Raw genomic sequence first — 21,610 nt, 5'->3', positions numbered from 1 at the left:
CCGCACATGTAACGTAGGCTAAATAACTCGTTTCATTGTATTCCTAAAAGGTACATACTGTACATCTTACGCTTTGCATGTAAATTTGTCAATTTATGTTAAACAAAGTTGTGTTGTTTTGCTGCGTGGTTTCAGTTCTGTGCCAACGACTCGCAAGTCTTGTTAGAAGCAGCTCTCCTAGCCGAGCCACATTGTGATGCGATCGACATCAATTTGGGCTGTCCACAAGCAATTGCGCGCAGGGGACATTATGGGGCATTTCTTCAAGATGACTGGCCTCTGTTAACAGAAATGGGTAAGTTCGGAATGAAGTTTTATGAGTTTCCAGGGTACTTTTGTAATGCACTTAAGAACTGCAATGAATTCAGAACGCACAGATGTTTATGCCTTTGAAGTGTACAGTACACTATAAAAAAAGTGAATGTAATAATAATAATAATAATAATAATAATAATACTAAATGACCGAGCGGGCTAGCGGCGTCGTAGAGGGCTGGCCTCGCATTCGGGAGGTCCGGGGTTCGATCCCAGGGGCCGGCAATCCTAACTGAGGTTTTTCATGGTTTCCTCAGTTATTTCAAGGCAAATGCCGGGATTGTACCTCTTGAAAGTCCGGCCATGGACGGCGATCCTTCCCTTAATCCTTTCATATGTGTGAGTGAATGCTGTGTAATGTCTTAAATGTTTGTGTTGTATCGGAGGTGGCCCTGGCATAGAGCCGATCCCTCATCCGGGGAGGCCCTCCATGTCCTTGTGTGGTCAAAAAAGTATGTATGTGATCCATAGCTTAATACCTCTCCCGACAGGTCGCGGCCCTGTAAGGCCCGGGTGGCGTGGGTCGTGTAAATGAACCTACAAGGGAGAGGTTAAACTGAGAGAAAGAGAGAGAGAGAAAGAAAGAAAGAGAGAGAGAGAGAGGATAATATTAAAGAATACTAAATTAAATAATAATAAGTAATATACACTTTTGACACCATGCAATATGTAAAATTAAAAACCATTTACAAAATGTACCTATTTAAATTTAAACCACGATTCTTGTGCAAAAAAAATAGTATAGTACTCATTTCTCAAGTGCATAACAGAATCTCGGAAAGAAAAAAAAAACTCGACTGTGTCTTGTTTCTTTTTCAACCTTTTCCTCGATTCTGTTGTAATGTATTTACTCCACACTTAGCCTAATATACACTGGTTATAAAAATTTAGGGATATCGTGTTCTTCTAGGCAATATACTTGAAATCTTGTCTGGTGAAGCTATTAATAAAGAAAATGAATCTCATTTTTTATTTTTTTAATGGCAACAAAAATACAATTTATATTTCACTTCACATTTTAGCTCTTTAATAGTACATTATGCAACGAGCCTATAATGGTAGTAATTAAGACGCAAGGATATTTATGAAACGAGCGCAAGCGAGTTTCATAATTTTCATACGAGCGTCTTAATTACCATTATAGTCAAGTTTCATACGACTTTTTATGCTCGACCATATTTCTAACTTGAAATTATTCATAAGTATTCATGTTATTGTTATCTAAGTGAGGAGCGGAACTGACTTTGTGCAATAGCCTACCTCGTAAATTGTGGGATGTGCGCAGACGCGAAAGTATTGATTTTTTCCGAGAAACAGATGTCGACGACCTTGATATAATCTAGAGAGTAAAAGAAACATTAATCTTGATATAACCTTGAAATTGGATTATACATTGAAAAACGAGATGACAAATTGAATTTATTTGAATATTATTTACAATTAACGCTAATTATTATAGTAACAGAACTGACTTTATTTCAAATGTAGGTTATTTATTGTGCAATTGGTGAAATCGATACTTGCGCTTTCATATGGTGTTTTCTGATTGGTGGAACACCTGTACTTTAATGAGTAGATGTACTTTAATGACATGCATTAAAGGACTGCTACCAGGTGTATAATTACTACATTTCGGCATGGTCGAGCATAAACAATTTTATTAGTGTCCCTCTCTTTGTTACTTTGGAACTAGTTCCCAAAATAGTTCATAGTTCGCACACAGAAATGAAATAACGATGTTTGTTATATCTATTTACGATGTTTGCTTGTTTACTGTAATAATTCAGACTTCATAAAATATAAAATATAACTGTTTGGAAAATCTAGGGCATTTTCGCCTGAAATACAGACAAATTTTTGTCTCCCAGGAAATATTCCGTTCTGAAACTCTACTAATACTATTATTGTCTTAAGTACTGATTTAGGTCTTAATATAGCAGCCATGTTATTGGAGGAGATCGTTTTCTCTGCTTGAGTTAACACAAGGTTTGGTTCGCCATATCTTAGCACGAGTCATTTAACACAGAGTCTAATTTTAGCTAAACTAGCCCCTTTAACAAAAGCTAGGTCCCAGTTTGCTTTCAAGTGGGTAGCTTGGCTTAACACCACTTGCTCCTTTTATATCTAATAAAGGAAAACGCAATATAGGGTTGATAACTTTATAGAAGAGCAGAGAGTTGGCTCGTGCATACTTTTGGTGGAAGAGAGGAGAATGATCTATGAGTTCAAGATAATTAATATACGTCGCGACAAGGTCCATTGTAGAACAGATTTTCAAACACACTATTTAAAACTACGGAATAGTAATATACGTTACAAGAGCGGTATGTTGACGTTTTCATGTTCGAGGAAAAGATTGAAAAAGCGAAACGTAGTTTAGCTTTTTTAATTTCCGAGAACTTGAAAACAAACATACCGCTCGTGTATCGTACATTATTTGGTGCGAAGATCGTTTATTACATACCTGAAAGACGAATTTCTAATTACTTGCAATGAAATCTCCATGTTGGTTTCTGTTTAATGACGACAACTTCGGAAAGCCAAAATATCTTTCTTGTTTATTGTTGTTATAAAATGTTTTCTGTGTTTACTATACTCCAGCAGGCCGTGAATACGTCTGTCTTTTTTCCCCCCAGTCTATAAATGCGAACTTAAAACAAACAGTAAGGTTATGTAATGATTTATTTTTCATTTTAATATTTTAACAATATTATTTATATAACATATTCCAGTAATAACATCGGCATCTGGAATCTCGTTGATTTTTTCACGGCTTCCTTAATGTTACTTGTATCAGGAATGCAATAAGTTTCGTGGAGTAGTAGACTTTGCTTAATTTTTGCAGATATTTAAAAACAATAATTAACATTGCAATTTAGGTGAAATTGCAGTGGTAAGTTTCCAATTTATAATTATTACTGTGTTAAACGTATCTAAAAATAATATGTTAAAAGCCTAAAGTAGTAAAATGAATGTCGCGCTTAACCGGTAAGAAGAGGGAAATTGTTATGTGTGTTACGTTGGGAATACTGAATGTGGTATTTCACACTTACCGCGTATTGGTTCTGTGCGGAAAACAAGCAAATACGCACGATCTCGCACAAAATAATTTATATAAAGGTTGTGTGCAGTACAAAACATTATTTAAAAAAAAAAAATACAGCAGAAACATCCTAAATGTTATACAAAGTCTTAGAGCCACTTTTAAGAGGGCTGCTAGTTCATTTCAAATGTAAGTGTAGCTTTGGGACACGGCCTTAATAGTGTATAGTATAGACTTTAGCTTTGGGATACGGCCAATCCCTGGAAAGTTGTTTACATCTCCCTTATTTTTGTGAAAATCTTCAATTTTTTCCTAAAACAAATCTGGCAACCCTATCCACAGGTTTTAGGCCTTGTTTGCACCACAGCCTGTCACATACATTACAAATGTAAGTAACTTATTGTTAATAAAATGTTATTTAAAAAAACGGAATAGTAATATGCGTTACAAGAGCGGTATGTTGAAGTTTTCATGTTCGAGGAAAAGTTTGAAAAAGCGAAATGTAGTTTAGCTTTTTTAATTTCCGAGAATTGAAAGAAAACATACCGCTCGTGTATCGTACATTATTTTGTGCGAAGATAGTTTATTACATACCTGAAAGAGGAATTTCTAATTAGCTGCAATGAAATCTCCATCTTGGTTTCTGTTTAATGACGGCAACTTCGGAAAACCAAAATATCTTTCTTCAACATTGTTGCTATAAAATGTTTTCTGTGTTTACTATACTCCAGCAGGCCGTGATATACGTCTGTCTTCCCCCCCCCCCCCCAGTCTATAAATGCGAACTTAAAACAAACTGTAAGGTTATGTAATGATTTATTTTTCATTTTAATATTTTAACAATATTATTTATATAACATATTGCAGTAATAACATCGGCATCTGGAATCTTGTTGATTTTTTCACGGCTTCCTTAATGTTACTTGTATCAGGAATGCTGTAAGTTTCGTGGAGTAGTAGACTTTACTTAATTTTTGCAAATATTTAAAAACAATAATTAACATTGCAATTTAGGTGAAATTGCAGTGGTAAGTTTCCAATTTATAATTATTACTATGTTAAACGTCTCTAAAAATAATATGTTAAAAGCCTAAAGCAGTAAAATTAATGTCGCGTTTAAGCGGTAAGAAGAGGGAAATTGTTATGTGTGTTACGTTGGGAATACTGAATGTGGTATTTCACACTTACCGCGTATTGGTTCTGTGCGGAAAACAAGCAAATACGCACGATCTCGCACAAAATTGTTTATCGTTTCACATTCCGTCACACGTTCTTTTTCACCAGCAATGACATGCATGTACTCTGCTTGCATACTGCAGCATTACAATAGCTACATTCTCTTATAATATTCATGTATTTATTTTTTAATATTACGTTATATTTTCTGTTTGTTGCAGTGAGCACATTGCATCGGGCATTATCCATTCCAGTCACCTGTAAAATACGTGTGTATGAAGATATTGGGCGGACTGTGGAATATGCCCGAATGCTAGAAGCAGCAGGTTGTCAGATGCTGACAGTCCATGGGAGAACCAAAGAGCAAAAGGGACCACTGACAGGCCTTGCAAGTTGGGAACATATCAAAGCTGTTAGGTAGTGAAGAAATGTTACTATAGTCAGTTATAGTCATGCATGGAATATTTTTAACCATTCTGCTACAAAGATTTCAGTCAGGTTACAGTTGAACTTAATATCCATGAATTAATTTGCAAAACGTGCATTGGCTATTGAGACGACGACAAATCTAATAGTAATAAAAGAGTTGTCATTTAAGTCTTTTGTAGCCAAAGTATCAAATTAAACAGGTGTAGATGGATTACATACGTATTTTTGTGAAAGTTGCGTTGAATGTTGTGAATTATTTTTATAATATAACATATCTATTAATATTTCCTTTCTTAGTGATTTCATTAAATAAGTAAGATAGTAAGAAACGCATAAAATTATTAAGGATAGTTATGTGTACTGTATATACAGTACATAGCCTACTGTGTTAATTTCAAAATACACATACTGTAAGACTGTAACATTGCCAATAGAAATGCATGTATAAACGATTCAAACTCGTATGTGCTCGTATCTTAAGTGATTGGCCACATGTATTAAATTAGTAGGCCTTGATTTGTGGCCAACTTATCATTACAATATACAATACATAATACTTTTGACAACATTTTTTATCAGGTTGAGGTTAGGTATAGATAAATCTGGTGTTTATAAAAATATTACAATTATTGCGTATTTTCTTTTAAGTTTTTTTTTCACATTACAGATTACATTAATTTTTCGCGAAGGCAATAATAAATAACACTTTTAAACCATATTATTAAGATTGTGCAAAACATTTTAAAATTAAAATACGATACTGGTATCCACAGAGATACGATACTGGTATCCACAGAGACAATTCAGTAGGTATTCCTAGGTATTCGAACAAACTACCTTCTACAACCAGACAGTAACATAGGCTGATTGTGTGGTAAGGGAGAACTCTTCTACCAGGAAAGTATCCAGCAAATGGGCCTCTTACCTCTCTCAAAGAATATACTACGTAGTACAGTTCAATATATAAAACAATTTCTTCTGTTTATAAAAGTCAACAATCTGAAGACAGGTTGCAACCTCATAAGTGACATTTCGGGGTTTTCCCTCAACCCATTACGAGCAAATGCTCGCTAACTATCGGTGCTGGACCCCGGACTCATTTCACCGGCATTATCACCTTCATCTTATTCAGACGCTAAATAACCTAAGATTTGATAAAGCGTCGTAAAATAACCTACTAAAATAAAAAAAAAGTACCTTACGTTTTAAACAATAGCCCAATTCTCGCTAAGTTAATAATTTTGTATTTGTGGACGTAATTCCACACCGCTCCCCTAGATGTCAGGTCCACGATATTTCGCTCTCACGTCAATGCTGTTAGTATATAGCTGTCTGATATTATTATAATAAGGTATTTGCTATAAATGTAGCTTCAGAAAAATAAGGGCTAAAATGTAGATATGATTGTTACATTTGTTACTTATTTGTGTTACGTGTAATATTTGAATTTGAGTTTGAGTATCGTAAGATGTTGATAAAACGTCGTAAAATAACCTACTGAAATAAAAAAAAAGTACCTCACTTTTTAAACAATAGTCTGATTCCCGCTATGTTAATATTTGAAGAGTCCACTGCAAGAATAATGGATGTCATTTGGAATACATTTTGCAGGAGAAGCAATTGAAAGTTTGAAATGCTTAGCGCTCAAAGTTTAACTGTGATTTTCCGATCATTACTGGACAATGACTATCAGTGTTAATGCCATATAACTCTCTATGTACATTCTATATGTCTTAAGCTATGCATTGACAGTCTTGGTTCATTTTCGACAAGAAAGTGACATCCATTATTCTTGCAGTGGACTCTTCATTTGTATTTGTGGACGTAATTCCACACCGCTCTGCTAGATGTCAGGTCCGCGATATTTCGCACTCACGTCAATGCTGCTAGTATACAGCTGTCCGGTATTATTATAGTAAGGTATTTGATATTAGTTGCAAGATAATGACGTGCCTCTGCAGAAAAATTCAACATTTATGTCTTCTTAACAGGGAAAGTGTGAGCATCCCAGTGATAGCAAATGGTAACATCCAGTGCCTGGAGGATGTGAAGCGATGTCTGGCTGAGACTGGAGTTCAGGGAGTCATGTCAGCAGAGGGGAACCTGTACAACCCCTCGCTGTTCGAGGGACACAACCCTCCAGCCTGGGAGATGGCGCTGGAATACTTGGAACTGGCTGAGAAATATCCGTGTCCTACATCCTTTGTCCGAGGGCATCTTTTTAAACTGTTTCAACACTGGTATGGCATTCCTGTGTGATATTTAAGTATTCTTCTTTATAACATTTATGATGGCCACCCAGAAGGAATTCAATACGAAGTACCAAATATATGCATAGAAAATTCCGCTAAACTGGAGAATTAGCACGGTAGATTTGAACCATGCCGTTATTGTTACGACCAAATTTAACTAAATATACAATGTTGCCAACATAAGAACATGACTTTGAACTGTGGTATCGTTAGAAGGAGAAATTTATTTCTTTTTTTTCTCTACTTCCTTTGTTCTGAAAGCCACCAGCGTGGCTCAGTCGGTTAAGGCACTTGCATGCCGGTCTGAAGTTGCGTTCGGGCGCGGGTTCGATCCCCGCTTGGGCTGATTACCTGGTTGGGTTTTTTCCGAGGTTTTCCCCAACCGTAATGTGAATGCAAGGTAATCTATGGCGAGTCCTCGGCCTCATCTCGCCAAATATCATCTCGCTATCACCAATCTCATCGACGCTAAATAACCCAGTAGTTGATACAGCATCGTTAAATAACCAACTAAAACAAAACCTTTGTTCTGAACATTACTGAGAGATAGCACCACTGTTACTCTCATTTATTTCAATGATTTTTCCTGGGCCACCAATTTGTTTGGACGACATTTCTACATAGAAGATTAAGACAGATCTTACAAGCGATCCCCAATTACTAACAGTATGGTCATCAAAATTGTGTGTCCATTTTATCTCGAACTAAAATCTCTCTCGCATTTTCTTTTGTTTCATCACGGCCAAATGGGTTTATCTCTTCGGTATCGATGTTTCTAGTCAGTCATGGCCTTTATGACAGTTTTTGTTTCGTAATATTTATAAACGATAATATAATTAAAGCGTTGAATAATTTCATGGCCCCTAAAAGTTTTTTTTTTCGTAAAAGGCTAGGTATTTTCTCTAGGCCACAAATAAAACTTGAACGTGGTCATAATTACGTACTTAACGCTTTAGCAAACATTAACCGGAAATTTACCTTCCGTTATTCGAATGATATTCCGTGAAACACACCTCTTTTTTCCTTTATTTCGTTGTTATCTTACTACATATGCATTTTCTTTTAGTGCATTCAGAACATCGTTGTACTGCATAAACCTTGCACTTGACTAATGGAGTGATTTATTTAAGTATATAGTCGCGAATTTTACTACCACCATTTCGATTGTCTTCTGTTTGACACAGCTCGGTACGGCCCGGTGACTAGTGGCCAGTGAGTAACATCGACTATCGACATTGCTCTCCCGTGCGTATTATCCAGTTGTTGCGAAAATTCTATTATTGAACAAGTGATATCGTTAATGCCCAAATATAGGAGCTCTAGGTATTATTAATAAAATTTTCCATGCAAAGGAGAAATATGTAGTTACATGTTTCAGTTACATTCAATTTTCAGTTCTGTATCTGTATTTATAATAAAATTTTATATTTATATTTATAAAAAATTGATACATTTTTTGTTAATACAATATGAAACGTAACTGGCTGTATACATCGATTGTAACAATTACAGCACATATGGATAATAAGGAAGGCTGTGGAATACCAAATAAACTAAAATTTCAGTATTTTCGTGTAGTATTCTTATTGTAAAATAAAAGTATATGAATAATTTGAAATCAATTCATATTAAATAATAACATAAAAGTCATATTTACATGTTTTTAAAAACTGATCTCAGGAAAATAGTTTTCCAACTCCCCATGTTTGCTAAAGTCCTCAGAAAACGATATAATTTCGTATCGGCATTTTTTTTTTGTAGCCCAGTGTACCAATATGTTTCCTTTTTCTTCATTTTTAGGTGTCCTATTCAGTAAGTCCGAATTTTAACGTCTTTGTTAAGTGATATTCCAGAAAATCATTGCCTTTACATAATCACAACTGTAACAGTAAATTAAAGCAGTTTCAAATAACTTTGTAATTAATAAATTACTGTCAAAAACACATGAGATGAATAATTAGAGGGATGACAAATGAACGCATCTGCACTTTACCTAAACAGACGAATGAACTCTACCAATACCTTTTAATTGACTGTTCTTTTTCTGCAGCCTGTGTCTTCCTGAGAACTTTGAATTGCGAGCTGAACTGGCCACTGGATCTGATCTCTCTGACTTCCGGAGTACAGTACAGCAACTACGGGATCGATATTTGCCCTATCACGAAGGAACCAAGACGTGGACAAAAGAAACAGGTATGTATTTGCACATGTTTCATTATGAAACAAAGCCAGTTTTTTTTTTTTTCATTTAATTTATTGAATTCCCATAGATGTTACATCAATATTGTAGTTTTGAGATATGGAAAAGGTCGTGAGTAGGAATCCTATTTTACCGTGAATAAAATCTTAAAATTATAAATTAGTAACAGTATATTAGAACTATACATAATAACTAAAAATAAAGATTACAAAGAATGACAAAATGACTAAGAATAATAACTATTTACAATGAATTATACATATATTGGCATTTTACAAGATAACTGAATATAATAATTCATGTTCCGTTTATTGCGTCTTGTAGTCATTGATATGGAGTGTAGATTTTAATGATAGAATTCTTCATACTCCAGATGATGACGTTTAACTTGCAGAAAACCACCCCTAAATTTAGTCTCCATTTAAAAAATACCCCTGTAATGCCGGGGTGCCGAACTGAGGCTCCCAGCAGAACCACTAGTGTTGTAGTTGCTGTCAAGACTATGAATTAAGACTTTGTAGTACTATTAAATTTTTTTTAACATGTTCTGTATTCTGGCTGTGAAGTGATGTACAAATACCATGGAATGTAAATAAATACAATACAATATAATACAATACAATTCCTACTTTTCAGCAGCCAAAATGTCACTACTGTCTGTTTTATTTTCAATGAACTTGCATCAATATCAGGAGCCTTGGAAAATCGATTCATAGTACCGCAATATTGATAACCAAAACGCAGATTACCAATATCCATGACTTACCAGTTACAGTAAGCATTCACTCTTTACCTTTCCATTTACTTTTTGCAAGGACAAAAAATGGTAAATGAACCTGTACAAATGTGCACTGTATTATTCCAAAAATTAAATCAGTTTTAAGTTATCATAGGTAAGTCACTTCAATTGTCTTGTTTGTATTTGTACTTCAGAAATCTTTTTTTTTTCTTCTGATTTCAGGAATTGGATATAACCTAATTCATCCTCCTTGGATTTGCCAACCATATGTGCGAATTACACCGGAAGAGCATTTAAAGAAATTAGTGGAGAAACAAAACAGAAACGCTGATGTGAACCAGTTTGAGGAGGAATCAGTATCAGGGGAAGCAGAGAAAGAGGTGAGGTGCCTAAGAACTCATTTTGGGTGATTAACAACCCAGCCATCTAACTTACTTCTGCCAGAAATGCCAAGATGATAGAATTCCTTCTCATATTAAAATCCCAGCTCTCAAGAGATATTAATTCCATCCATAATTCTGTATTGTGTATTGATTTTGTTTATAAGCAGAAATGAAATATCATAGGATGCTAAATTGTATACAATTCCAATATTGACACATGGATGATGAGAAAGCTATCCTCTAACCTATACGAATTTTAGCAACCTACAGGCGACAGAAATGAGGTTAAGAACATACAAGGAAGAACTTAGAGTTGAAAGTTAAAAAAAATAAGAGTGGGCTTAGAAATTGCACCTCTTTAAGTCGGATTGAATCTAATCAGTGAAGATGGTTTGGTTGTCTCGAAAGAATGGGAAATGACAAATGCCCAAAAGTGGCCTGAAAAGCAATAATGCAGAGGAAGACCAAAATTGGCTTGTGAAAGCATAAGAATATATTGAAATAGAATGGAACGAAGTGAATGAAATAGCTAGAGACAATAAAAGGATGGAAGGATCTTTATTAAGACCTCTGCTAATTAAGTAAGCATTATTTTTGTACTCAATTTGATGTCGTGTTTATCATATACTACTTTAAAATGTTTGAACATAGCTTCTGTTACATTCTTACTTCATTGATTTGTTTAAATAATAGGCTAATTCATTTGTCAAGAACAACAGTATGAACTATCACTCACATACTTTATTTTTGTAGTAAGGAAACTGCAACATCATTTTCATTTCATTTATTGTATTCCATAGATCTTACATTAGCAATAAGTGTGTAAAGGTACGGTCACACGTCGCTACTTTTGGCTTACGTGTGAACACGACATGCAACTTTTGCAGTTGCAGTACAAAAGTTGCGCAGCAAAAGTAGCAACTTTTGTACTGCAACTGCAAAAGTTGCATGTCGTGTTCACACGTAAGCCAAAAGTAGCGTGCTGGATGCTACTTTTCGTGCTGCGCAACCCGAGTGCTGCAAAAGTTGCAACTGGAGGTTGCGAGTCTGTTCACACACAAGGCGCTACTTTTGCAGCCGCAGTCATCCTGCAGGTTTCCATCTCCGTGTTGACTTCTCAATATACATTTTGAGGTTATGTTTGCATTATTAAGAAACTCATGCGAAAGCTTACTTATCTATTATTTGCTTTTTTGTCCTAACTAGTATTCAGAAATTGGCATTATTTTTACCATAAAGCTTTTAAAAACGCCTATATACTTAAATGATAACCAACAGCATATTCACATAATCAATGTTGGCAACACTCCTGTTTGAAACTACGGTACGGAAAATTAAAAAAAAAAATTAATTATATTGTCAGCAAATATGCTCAGACTGCGTCGTGTATTTAATAACTGTTACAAATAATTTATTTTCATCACATCTAACATTAAAATATATCCAAACAATAAAAGTATCATTGGCACATTTGGGTGGCAACACTGGTTGCAACCGCAGCAAAAGTTTCAACAAAACCAATATAAAAAATGCGGCTGCAACCCTGAGAACCCTGTTCACACGTCGCTACTTTTAAGTTGCGCGCAGCATGGAAAAGTAGCGGGCAGCAGGTTCGGCAGCCGCTACTTTTCGGGTTGCACCGTTGTTCACACGTTGCAGTACGAGAGTTGCGCAGTTTTTTGTACTGCAGTGCTGGAAAAGTAGCGATGTGTGACCGTACCTTAAGATGTGGAAAAAGTCAAAATTTTACAAGATTATAATTACAATTACAGTTTTTACAAATTTTTACAATATTTTACAATTTTGCAATTTTCTACAATTTTTTACAATATTTTGGCGAGATATAATGAGATGAGGTGAGGCCCGAGAATTCGCCAAAAGATTACCTGGCATTTGCCTTATGGTTGGGGAAAATCTCGGAAAAAACCCAACCAGGTAATCAGTCCAAAGGGGTGAAATGAAGTGAGGCTGAAGACTCGCCGATAGACCATCCGGCATCAGTCCCACGGCTGATGGAAGGTGTAGGGAAAGTAAGAAAAGAAGGTAACTAGATCTACATTATAGGAAAAGAGAAAAGAAGAGATAGTGAACTCTGTGCAGAGATAATAGAAGGGAAGGTTGATGAAAACATCAGGTAACAGGGAACTGGTGCAGTTTTCTGTTGATACTGTTGATGATGATGTTAATTATAATGATAATTACATTTACAATAAAAATGACTACATCGATGGTGGTGGTGAAGAAAAAGTGCTACAAAAGACTAAAAATTATGACATATTCCAAGTCGAAACTGAGAAAAAGTTATAAGTTAAGGCTGGGCTATATATAATTTATTTCCAAGAAATAGTCTGCCAAAAACACAGAATAACATACATATAAGAATAATAATGATTACAGTAAAAATAGATGAGTCAAATTTAAATGTGAACTAGGAGCTTAAATTTAAGAAATAATAAATTTGTACATATATTGTAACAATCACACATTAACAGATAGAAAGGGGGGGGGGGGGAATTATGATAGTCCGTATAAATGATTTTTCAGAATTGCCACAGACCCTTAAATGCTAGAAGTAATTATTTTTGGAATGATATCATGGATTCCAAATGTTTTGATAGTGTTTACAGTTGATCGTGGGATGGTGCCCCTCGCTCTGATCATTAAACCATGTACTTCCCAGGTGCCTTCCATCTGATATTTTTCTCGAAAATACGGAATAGTAGGCTCATAAATTTGTTGTTTCTCTTTGTTGACCTCGGATGGTTGGGCCTGGCTCATCTCAAATCTAACAGTTGGGTCCAGTATAAAGCCTTTACTATTAGTCTTGTCTAGAGCCACGATGTCCGCTCTTCTAATTCCGCCGCCTTCAGATGCAACACAGTGCACCTCTTCATGGACCTCGAAGGATTTGTTTCTAAGGGCTTGTGCTATTAGTTTTCGGATGTTATGATGGCGTGAATTTCTCAGGAGTTCTCCATGCTGACAGGATCCTAGGACGTGTGCTAAGATTTCAATCTCGTTGCAGTATCTGCAACGGAAACTGTCCAAGGATCTCCCATGAAGACTTCTCACTGGTGCTACGTTAGCATTCATCTTAATTGCGTCCCGCCATTCAGAGGAAGACAATATTATATAATTATTATGTTTCCTTGCAGGAACCTGTCTTCCATAAGAATTTTGCAGTCATATTACAGACTTTTTATTTTTTGGAAGTATTCGACTGAATATCTGAAATACTAATAGAAGAATGCAATATATTTTCCAGAATCAAGATAGCACAGCCATGAAAAGACCACGCGAAGGGAGTGTGGAGTCTACAGACAGTAAGAACATGTCCAAGAGGAAGATGAAGAAGCTCAGGAAATTACAGCGCAACCCAAACAAAAATTTCCATGGACGACGGGGAGTAGATAAATGTGTAGACTGCCCCAATCCTGTTGTAAGTATCTTGCATTTCTCTATTTTGGAAGCATACTGACTGACTGTGCTAAAAGAAGTCGGAATTTTATGAAAATCATCGGTGTATGTATCCTTCCCAGTATTAGAAACAAAAAAAACGATAGTTGTATCTTGCTTACAGTAGAAGATATGCTGCTTTTATAGTGATTTGCTCATTTCTCAGAAGATATTAATTTTATGACCCATGTTACTTAAAACATGGTCCGATTCAACAGATATGAAACTAACCTGACTGGTACAGTAATAATTACTGCAGTGTAGAATCAGTTTACGTACAATAGTACGATTACGAACTCTAACATACTATCATCTACTTAAGTGTCCTCTTAATACAAACAATAGTATGCTGTGTAATACACAATGACAAATGGCTGCATTCTGTTTCCTCAATTGTTTCTTGCCAAAGAGCTCACAGCAGAAGATATGCTACTCTTACAGTGATGATAAACATTTACTCCTTTCTCAGAAGATATTAAATTTAGGACCCATGTTTATAGGACTTTTATTTGTTGTTTTGTTGCATACTATCTCCTCTCTAAATGTTGGAACTTTTTTCAGAACATCCTGTATATATATACAGTAGAATCCCCTCTTAACTGGCATCAAAGGGACCAGGCTAGTTCCGAATATGACATTTTGCCGGATAATTGATAATTGAATAAATACTGGTGTATACAAAAAAAAAAAGTTAGTATTTTGTGACACCAAATGTTGGAATTGCAGTCATGTCAAACTTATTTCTCTATCACTTGCTCATAACTGAATAAACTTAAGAAATGTGTGGATTTTCCTTGTTAAAACACAACACAAATAATACACTAATTCTAGGTTCGAATATTCATTGAAAATGAAAGTTCGTGCGAACTTCCTAATTTGGCAACACTGCCAGCACGAACATAAGTAACTAAATATGAAAACTGTGTGGATTTTCTTTATTAAAACACACCACACAACACAAATAATACACAAATTTTACGTTCGAATATTAATTGAAAATGAAAGTTTGTGCGAACTTCCTAATGTGGCAACACTGCTGCCACGAACATAAGTAACTAAACATAAAAGCTGTGTGGATTTTCTTTATTAAAAACATCACACAACTCAAATTTTAAGTTCGATTATTCACTGAAAATGAAAGTTGTGCGAACTTCCTAATGTGGCAAAATTGACGGCCCAGACTATGGCAGTGTGGCAGTTTTAAACTTTTTTTTTTTTTGCCCAGCCAAAAGTGCCATTGTTTTGGTATTGCCGGTGCCGGTTACGAGGGATTTTACTGTATAATGATAAACAGTTAATGCCTACATTATGTTCACATTATTTTAAAATTAAATAATTAAATTTCTTTACCCTGTACTGAATGTTGTGTGACTAGTGAGTTTTCTGCGAAACTGTAGTGTTTTGAGCTTCAGAAATTCTAGTCACATTATGTATTGGCAACAATGTGTGCAGTTTAACTGTGCTGTAAGAGATACACATTCCTTAAAATTTCCTGTTCTTCTGCCAGACCCTGTACTAAAACACAGAGTCCTTTTCATCTATGTTGGTTGTGAACTAATAAAGATGACTGATTAGAAAGCAACCAGCCAACACTTAAAATAGATCTACCACCGCACCTGTTTTCAAAGCCTTCTGTATTTTCACAGGGTTCAAAATGTGATTTCCGGCTATGCAAAGCCTGCTGTAGGACCAAATGTTACCTGGAGAACAAGGACTGCGCGGGACACAGAATCCTGGTCAAGACTCGTCGTGAGAAGGCGCGGGAATACGCAGCTCTGGAGAGTCAGAGAGAGTGTCGTGATCAGGGGAACAGGAAAGAGCAGTGCTGCCAGTCAGAATGTGACGTGAAATCAGAGTCTACCAACAATAGGACCAATAACTCTCTTACAAATTCGACGGAACATCGAGATGATGTAGAAAACGTAAATCACTTAGCACAATATGAGAATAGTTAGAGAACAAATTTAAGTGAATAGATTATATATTACTGACTGAATTTGTATATAAAGACACAGCTTCAGATTGTGTGTATAGGTGTTCATGCATATGTTCCCGTGTTGAAGGAATTCTGCTACAATAACATATGCAGAGGAATTTTAAGAAAATCTATATGTTTAATAGGGTATTTATTATCTGGACCTGGTTGAAGATACCACAAAAAATAACACTCTAAATGATGTTCTAAAGTTGCTAGCATTGGAAACTAATCATGGTAGGTTCCCTAAGAAAGAATGGCTCCATATTTTTACTTGTGGATCCCTGTTGTCCAACCAAAATGGAGCAGGCGTTAATGCTCTCGTTTTATAAATCCATAAGTTATGTATCCAGCTGTTTGCTGAAAACATAAAGGCCACTATAGTGCACTGTAGTCTATTCAGTTGTTTTTTTTTTTTTTCACGAGAAATGAGGGGTATTTTGATCGGTGTTCATTATAGATGCCTGTTGCTAGTAGCCAGAGGTGGGGTGTAGTCAATATATACTGCAGGGCTGTGTCTTCTGCAACTGGTACTGATGATTTTAATTTACTTCTTTTGTAGTTTAGGATGGACAGTATAGAAGAATGTGTTCCAGATCTTCATCATGATTATTACACCACAGACAAGTAGGATTATCAGAAATGTGAAATCGGTGTAGGTACAATTGAGTGACAATGTGACCTATTCTGGCTTTTGTTAAAAATTTTTGAACATGTCTGGGCAAGTTTTTGTACATTTTCAGGTCATTTGGTTTCTTTTATATGTACTGTAAAATTTTTCCTTTGTGAGAAGAGAGCCAGTTGTTGATCCATAGATTTGTGAAATGAGACTTTACTGAAGCAGAGATAGAGATATCACCTATAGTGCTGCTTTGTTTTTAAATTTTAACACAAAAATATGAATCGGCATAAGCATTGTTGAAGAAATTTAAAGATTAAATACTGTAATTATGCAGAATAAAAGGTTCCCGATTTTTCACTGTTCTTCTAAGTGTTGAAGAACAGATTCCTAATGATACCACCAACTGTTTCTGATTCATAATGGTGTTTTCATCATGTTTAAAGAGATTGTGTAATTTCTCAGGTATCAATAAGCTTTCATGTTGGCACTAACGAGTCACTTTACACTTGTACACAATGCACCAGTCAAGTCTTCACTGACAATGCGATTGAAAACTGCCAGCAAGAAGGACAAGCTCTGAATGCAGCAGTCTTGCAGGTACTCAAGGGTCACATTCCATTCTATTGTATTCACCAAACAGAGACTCCTACAAATCCTTGAATATGCGGGTGTTAGTGGTAAATGTAGGTCATGCCCATGGCGTCGTGGTCTAAGGCATCCTGCCTGAGACTCGCGTTACAGAATGCATGCTGGTTCGAGTCCTCATGGGGGAAGAAATTTTCTCATGAAATTTCGGCCAGTGTATGGGACCAGTGCCCACCCAGCATCATGATGCACTTGGGGAGCTACGATAGGTAGCGAAAATCTGGTTTCGCAAACCAGTGAAAACAACTGTGGGGGATCATCGTTCTAACCACGCGATACCTCCATTCTGGTTGGATGACCGTCCACCTCTGCTTCGGCATGTGGACGTGAGGCCAGCAGCCGGCTGGTTGATCTTGGCCCTTCATGGGCTGTAGCGCCATGGAAAAAAAAAGCGGTAAATGTAGAAATCCAGTATCCTTTAAAATAAGATATTTTAGAATTTCCAGCACTTGAAAGAGTGTATGATGAGCATATTAAGCAGTGGATTTTACATGGTTTTATATAGGGATGTCAAGGGATCAGACGAAAAGAGTGTATAATGTGGGATAGCATGTATTATCAGGGTTTCACAGTAATAATAATAATTCTTTCAAGTCTCGGATCATGTTTTCCATTATGATCTTATTTCATTGTTCTTGCATAGTCTTCAACTTCTTTTTCCTTTTTGGTATGTTGGCTATGTTAAATTTTTTTGTTAGTCTGTCCTTTTTCATTCACTCGACCTGACGTCCATTGAATTAATTGTAAAATGGCTGCATTCTTAATTTTACAGAATAATATAAATCCTTTTTATGGTCCAAGTATGTATAAGTGGTGATATAATTATGGCTTATTTTCTTCTCAAGAACATGTCCCTAGAACAGGCTGTACAAACTGAGGGTATGTGGTGCTTTTAACTGTACTTAATTCAGGAGTATGATGAAAGTCTTATCGGCAACCACAGAACTAAAAATTCATTATTTTGTGTATTTATTTGTTGTGGAATTGTTCAGAGCAACAAATCAATGTATTGTGATATTTCTAACTTTTATAAAACTCGTATGTATAATAGTAATGAATCACTAAAATCTTGATTTCTTAAAGTACCTCTGCTGCAGTTATTATAGCATGAATCTGTGCCTCAAGATTTAGATATTAATATTTCTGTATAATGATTAAATGTGATTCTTGTTTTATCCTGCAATATTAATTATAATTGCCACAAGATGTGTCATACATCTTGTTACAAGTTGATGCTGTGAGGGAATATGTGTTATGAGGTTTCAATCAAATGATAACAAAGACATTTTTATATATAATATTCTTCTTATGCTTTTTATCTTCAGTTGGTACTTCCCAGCCAATCTCTTTTGTCCCTTTCTTCGTTCTTTTGTCTTTTCTTCCTTTATTATTTTTCTTTCCTCTTACTTAAGAATTTGCGCATTCCCTCTTATGAGAGTTTTTGGGGATATCCAGTCTGTAGATCTCTTTAAAATTCTGATTGTTAATATTATTGTTACAATTAAGTTTTTAATATCAGATGGTAGTTTATATTCAAAATAATTTTGGGTATTAATGACAAGGTGAATTAATGCATTAGTCATGTTACAAATAATATACAAAAGACCATATATGATAGAATGATAGCATTCTTTCATGTTAATTGTAGGTTAAAATATTTAGCTTAATGGATAAGTAAAAAAATGAAGTTATACAATGAGTTATTGAAAAAAAAATACGAGCTTTTAGATTGTAACCTTTTGACATATATTCTATCTCACAATCTCATTGCCTTTTATAAGCCAGAAGAATTATTTAAATTTTGTTTCTCGTAGGATTTTATGAAAATATTAATAATTTTAAAGAAAATTAAATCAGCAGGAAGTTTCAATGCTATCTTCATCTTTGATTTATTCTGAATTTTGGTTCAGGGAAAATAACAGTGTGATTATTTTTGTGCGAGATCGTGCGTATTTGCTTGGTTTCCGCACAAAACCAATCTGCGGAAAGTCTAAAATTCCACATTCAGTACTCCCAACCTAACACACATAACAATTTCCTTCTTCTTACTGCTTAAGTGACATATTGATTTTACTGCTTTAGGCTTTTAACCAACGAGTTAGATACTATAGAGAGGCTAAAGATCTCTGATAAGCGCTCCCTGCGGAGGCCAACAGTACTATGGATCGTTCCCTAAAAAACATGGCGTCTATAGTACCGCCAGCCTCCGCAAGGAGTGCTTATCAAAGGTACACTGTAACGAGTTGGTACATGTATTATATTTTTCAGATAATTTAAACGTTTCGCTATAGGTTTTGTAAAAAGCTGATTTATAAATGAAAAAGTAATAATTAAGACTTTAAAATTTCCAAAAATGTCTCATTCCCTCGGATTTAAATGAAATGTACCGTAAATCATAATATTCGTTGCTGGATAATTAAACCCTCTCAATACAGGTACTATTGCCGCAGAGAATTATAAGATAAGACGGACTGAGCATAAGCGAAATATCTGTATTAATAAGTTTGTACCATGAAGAGTTTAGTGTTTATTGTGTTTATAGGGCCTACACCAATTTTCTTTTTATTAATGCGTTAGGGCTCTTTTTTGTTACCAAAGAGGAAAGTTAGCACTTGCATCACACACAATTTGTCATTATTGTTCAAAATAATGTAAGAACAGTTTTATTCTGGAAAAGCCTCTGCTTAGTTGCGAGACACGTGTGAGATCAATGCTCGTTTCAAATTATATTAGACTACACGATGTCTCCATCACGCGACAATATTTGTTTCAAACTATATTAGACTACATGATGTCTCCATCACGCGAAAAGAAGTGTACCTAGCTGTGGCTCCTTTTGTTTCTGATAACAATGTTAATCGTAAGTATCTTATCGTTTCAATAAATGTGGTGAGTTATGATCATGAGTAACTTTCTATTAGTGTCATTCTTTAATTATTATGTTGCATGCTAAGAGATTATTTGTAGTTTTAATAATTTCAGTTTTCAAAAGTTCTCTGTGTTAATTCCAATTTCAAATGAATTTTTCTCAATAAGTTAATTACTGGATATTTTTTTAAATTTTCGCCACTACCTTTCCTATATTTTACTCCTATTAGTTACATACGTCGTCTCTCTTGAAATCACCTGGTGAGCACTGAATTACATGATTTCATATTAGGTTAGACTAGCTGTAAGGTAATTAAATTTGTGACGAAGTCAAAAAATTATTTATTTTTCTTCTGCCGATTAAATTCATCCGTCTTTAGGTGCTTTGCTTTGGTTGCATCGAGTATAGCTTGTCATTTAATATCTGGGCTATATTTAGTGAAACTAATAAAACATAGGCCTACAGCTGTTATAAAACGTAAAGTTTTGTGTGTATTTTACTTTTTACTTATTAACATAGTCTTAATATATAACTCAATTCACAATAATACTAACTTCATCACAGTCATTTCCTACAACATCCGAGCCACGCCCCTTTGTTTTGACTAACCGAAACATGGCGGATCAATGTTCAATTGTCTTCAACTTTCTGAGGTCTTTGTCCTCTCTATAGTATCTAACTCGTTGCTTTTAACATATTATTTTTAGAGACGTTCAATATAGTAATAATTATAAATTGGAAACTTACCACTGCAATTTCACCTAAATTGCACTGTTAATTATTGTTTTTAAATATTTGCAAAAATTAAGTAAACTCTACAACTCCACTAAAGTTACTGCATTTGCGATGCAAGTAACATTAAGGAAGCTGTGAAAAATCAACAAGATTCCAGACTCATCATAGACTGGGGGAAAAAAAAAGACAGACGTATATCACGGCCTGCTGGAGTATAGTAAACACAGAAAACATTTTAAAGCAACAATGTTGAAGATAGATATTTTTGTTTTGCAAATTTGCCGTTATTGAACAGAAACCAAGATGGAGATTTCATTGCAACTAATTAGAAATTCCTCTTTCAGGTATGTAATAAACGATCTTCGCACAAAATAATGTACGATACACGAGCGGTATGTTTTCTTTCAATTCTCGGAAATTAAAAAAGTCAACTACGTTTCGCTTTTTCAAACTTTTCCTCGAACATGAAAACTTCAACATACCGCTCTTGTAATGCATATTACTATAACAACACTGTATGGTTGGAAATTTAACATATTATGCTACATAAGAGAAACATTTCTTCGTTATTAAAATAATTAATATGAACAAAATTTAGTGAGATACTGCTGTGATAAATCAGTTTAAGTTATATAAATTATTGTCATAACATTCTGACTTATGAAAGACAATGCCTTATTTTAGTTTTAGGAACCTTGTCGAGGAAGGTTTATGAGTGGCCCTGCTCCTACATTTACTTAACTCATGAGATGAGAGCTTATTTGATCTCTTA

The 21,610-nt window shown here is 35.0% G+C and overlaps 1 protein-coding gene across 2 annotated transcripts in view; it reads left to right on the top strand.

Annotated features, from left to right (window-relative positions):
- Dus1 (Dihydrouridine synthase 1) overlaps nt 1–16,353 on the top strand; it is a 230,224-nt gene extending 213,871 nt beyond the window's left edge. The window contains exons 4-10 of one of the 2 annotated variants that reach the window (XM_069833200.1): nt 136–295; nt 4,755–4,950; nt 6,954–7,202; nt 9,265–9,407; nt 10,376–10,533; nt 13,802–13,975; nt 15,639–16,353. In XM_069833200.1, the coding sequence (XP_069689301.1) occupies nt 136–295; nt 4,755–4,950; nt 6,954–7,202; nt 9,265–9,407; nt 10,376–10,533; nt 13,802–13,975; nt 15,639–15,947 (1,389 nt within the window). In that variant the 3' untranslated portion in view covers nt 15,948–16,353. The remainder of the gene's footprint in view (nt 1–135; nt 296–4,754; nt 4,951–6,953; nt 7,203–9,264; nt 9,408–10,375; nt 10,534–13,801; nt 13,976–15,638) is intronic. The other variant, XM_069833290.1, reaches the window with a different exon arrangement.
- The last annotated feature ends 5,257 nt before the right edge of the window (nt 16,354–21,610 follow it).

Source organism: Periplaneta americana, chromosome 1, assembly GCF_040183065.1.
Source record: "Periplaneta americana isolate PAMFEO1 chromosome 1, P.americana_PAMFEO1_priV1, whole genome shotgun sequence".
Lineage (NCBI taxonomy): Eukaryota > Metazoa > Arthropoda > Insecta > Blattodea > Blattidae > Periplaneta > Periplaneta americana.
The sequence above is the reverse complement of the archived record's forward strand: the minus strand, read 5'-3'. Positions and strand labels throughout refer to the sequence as shown.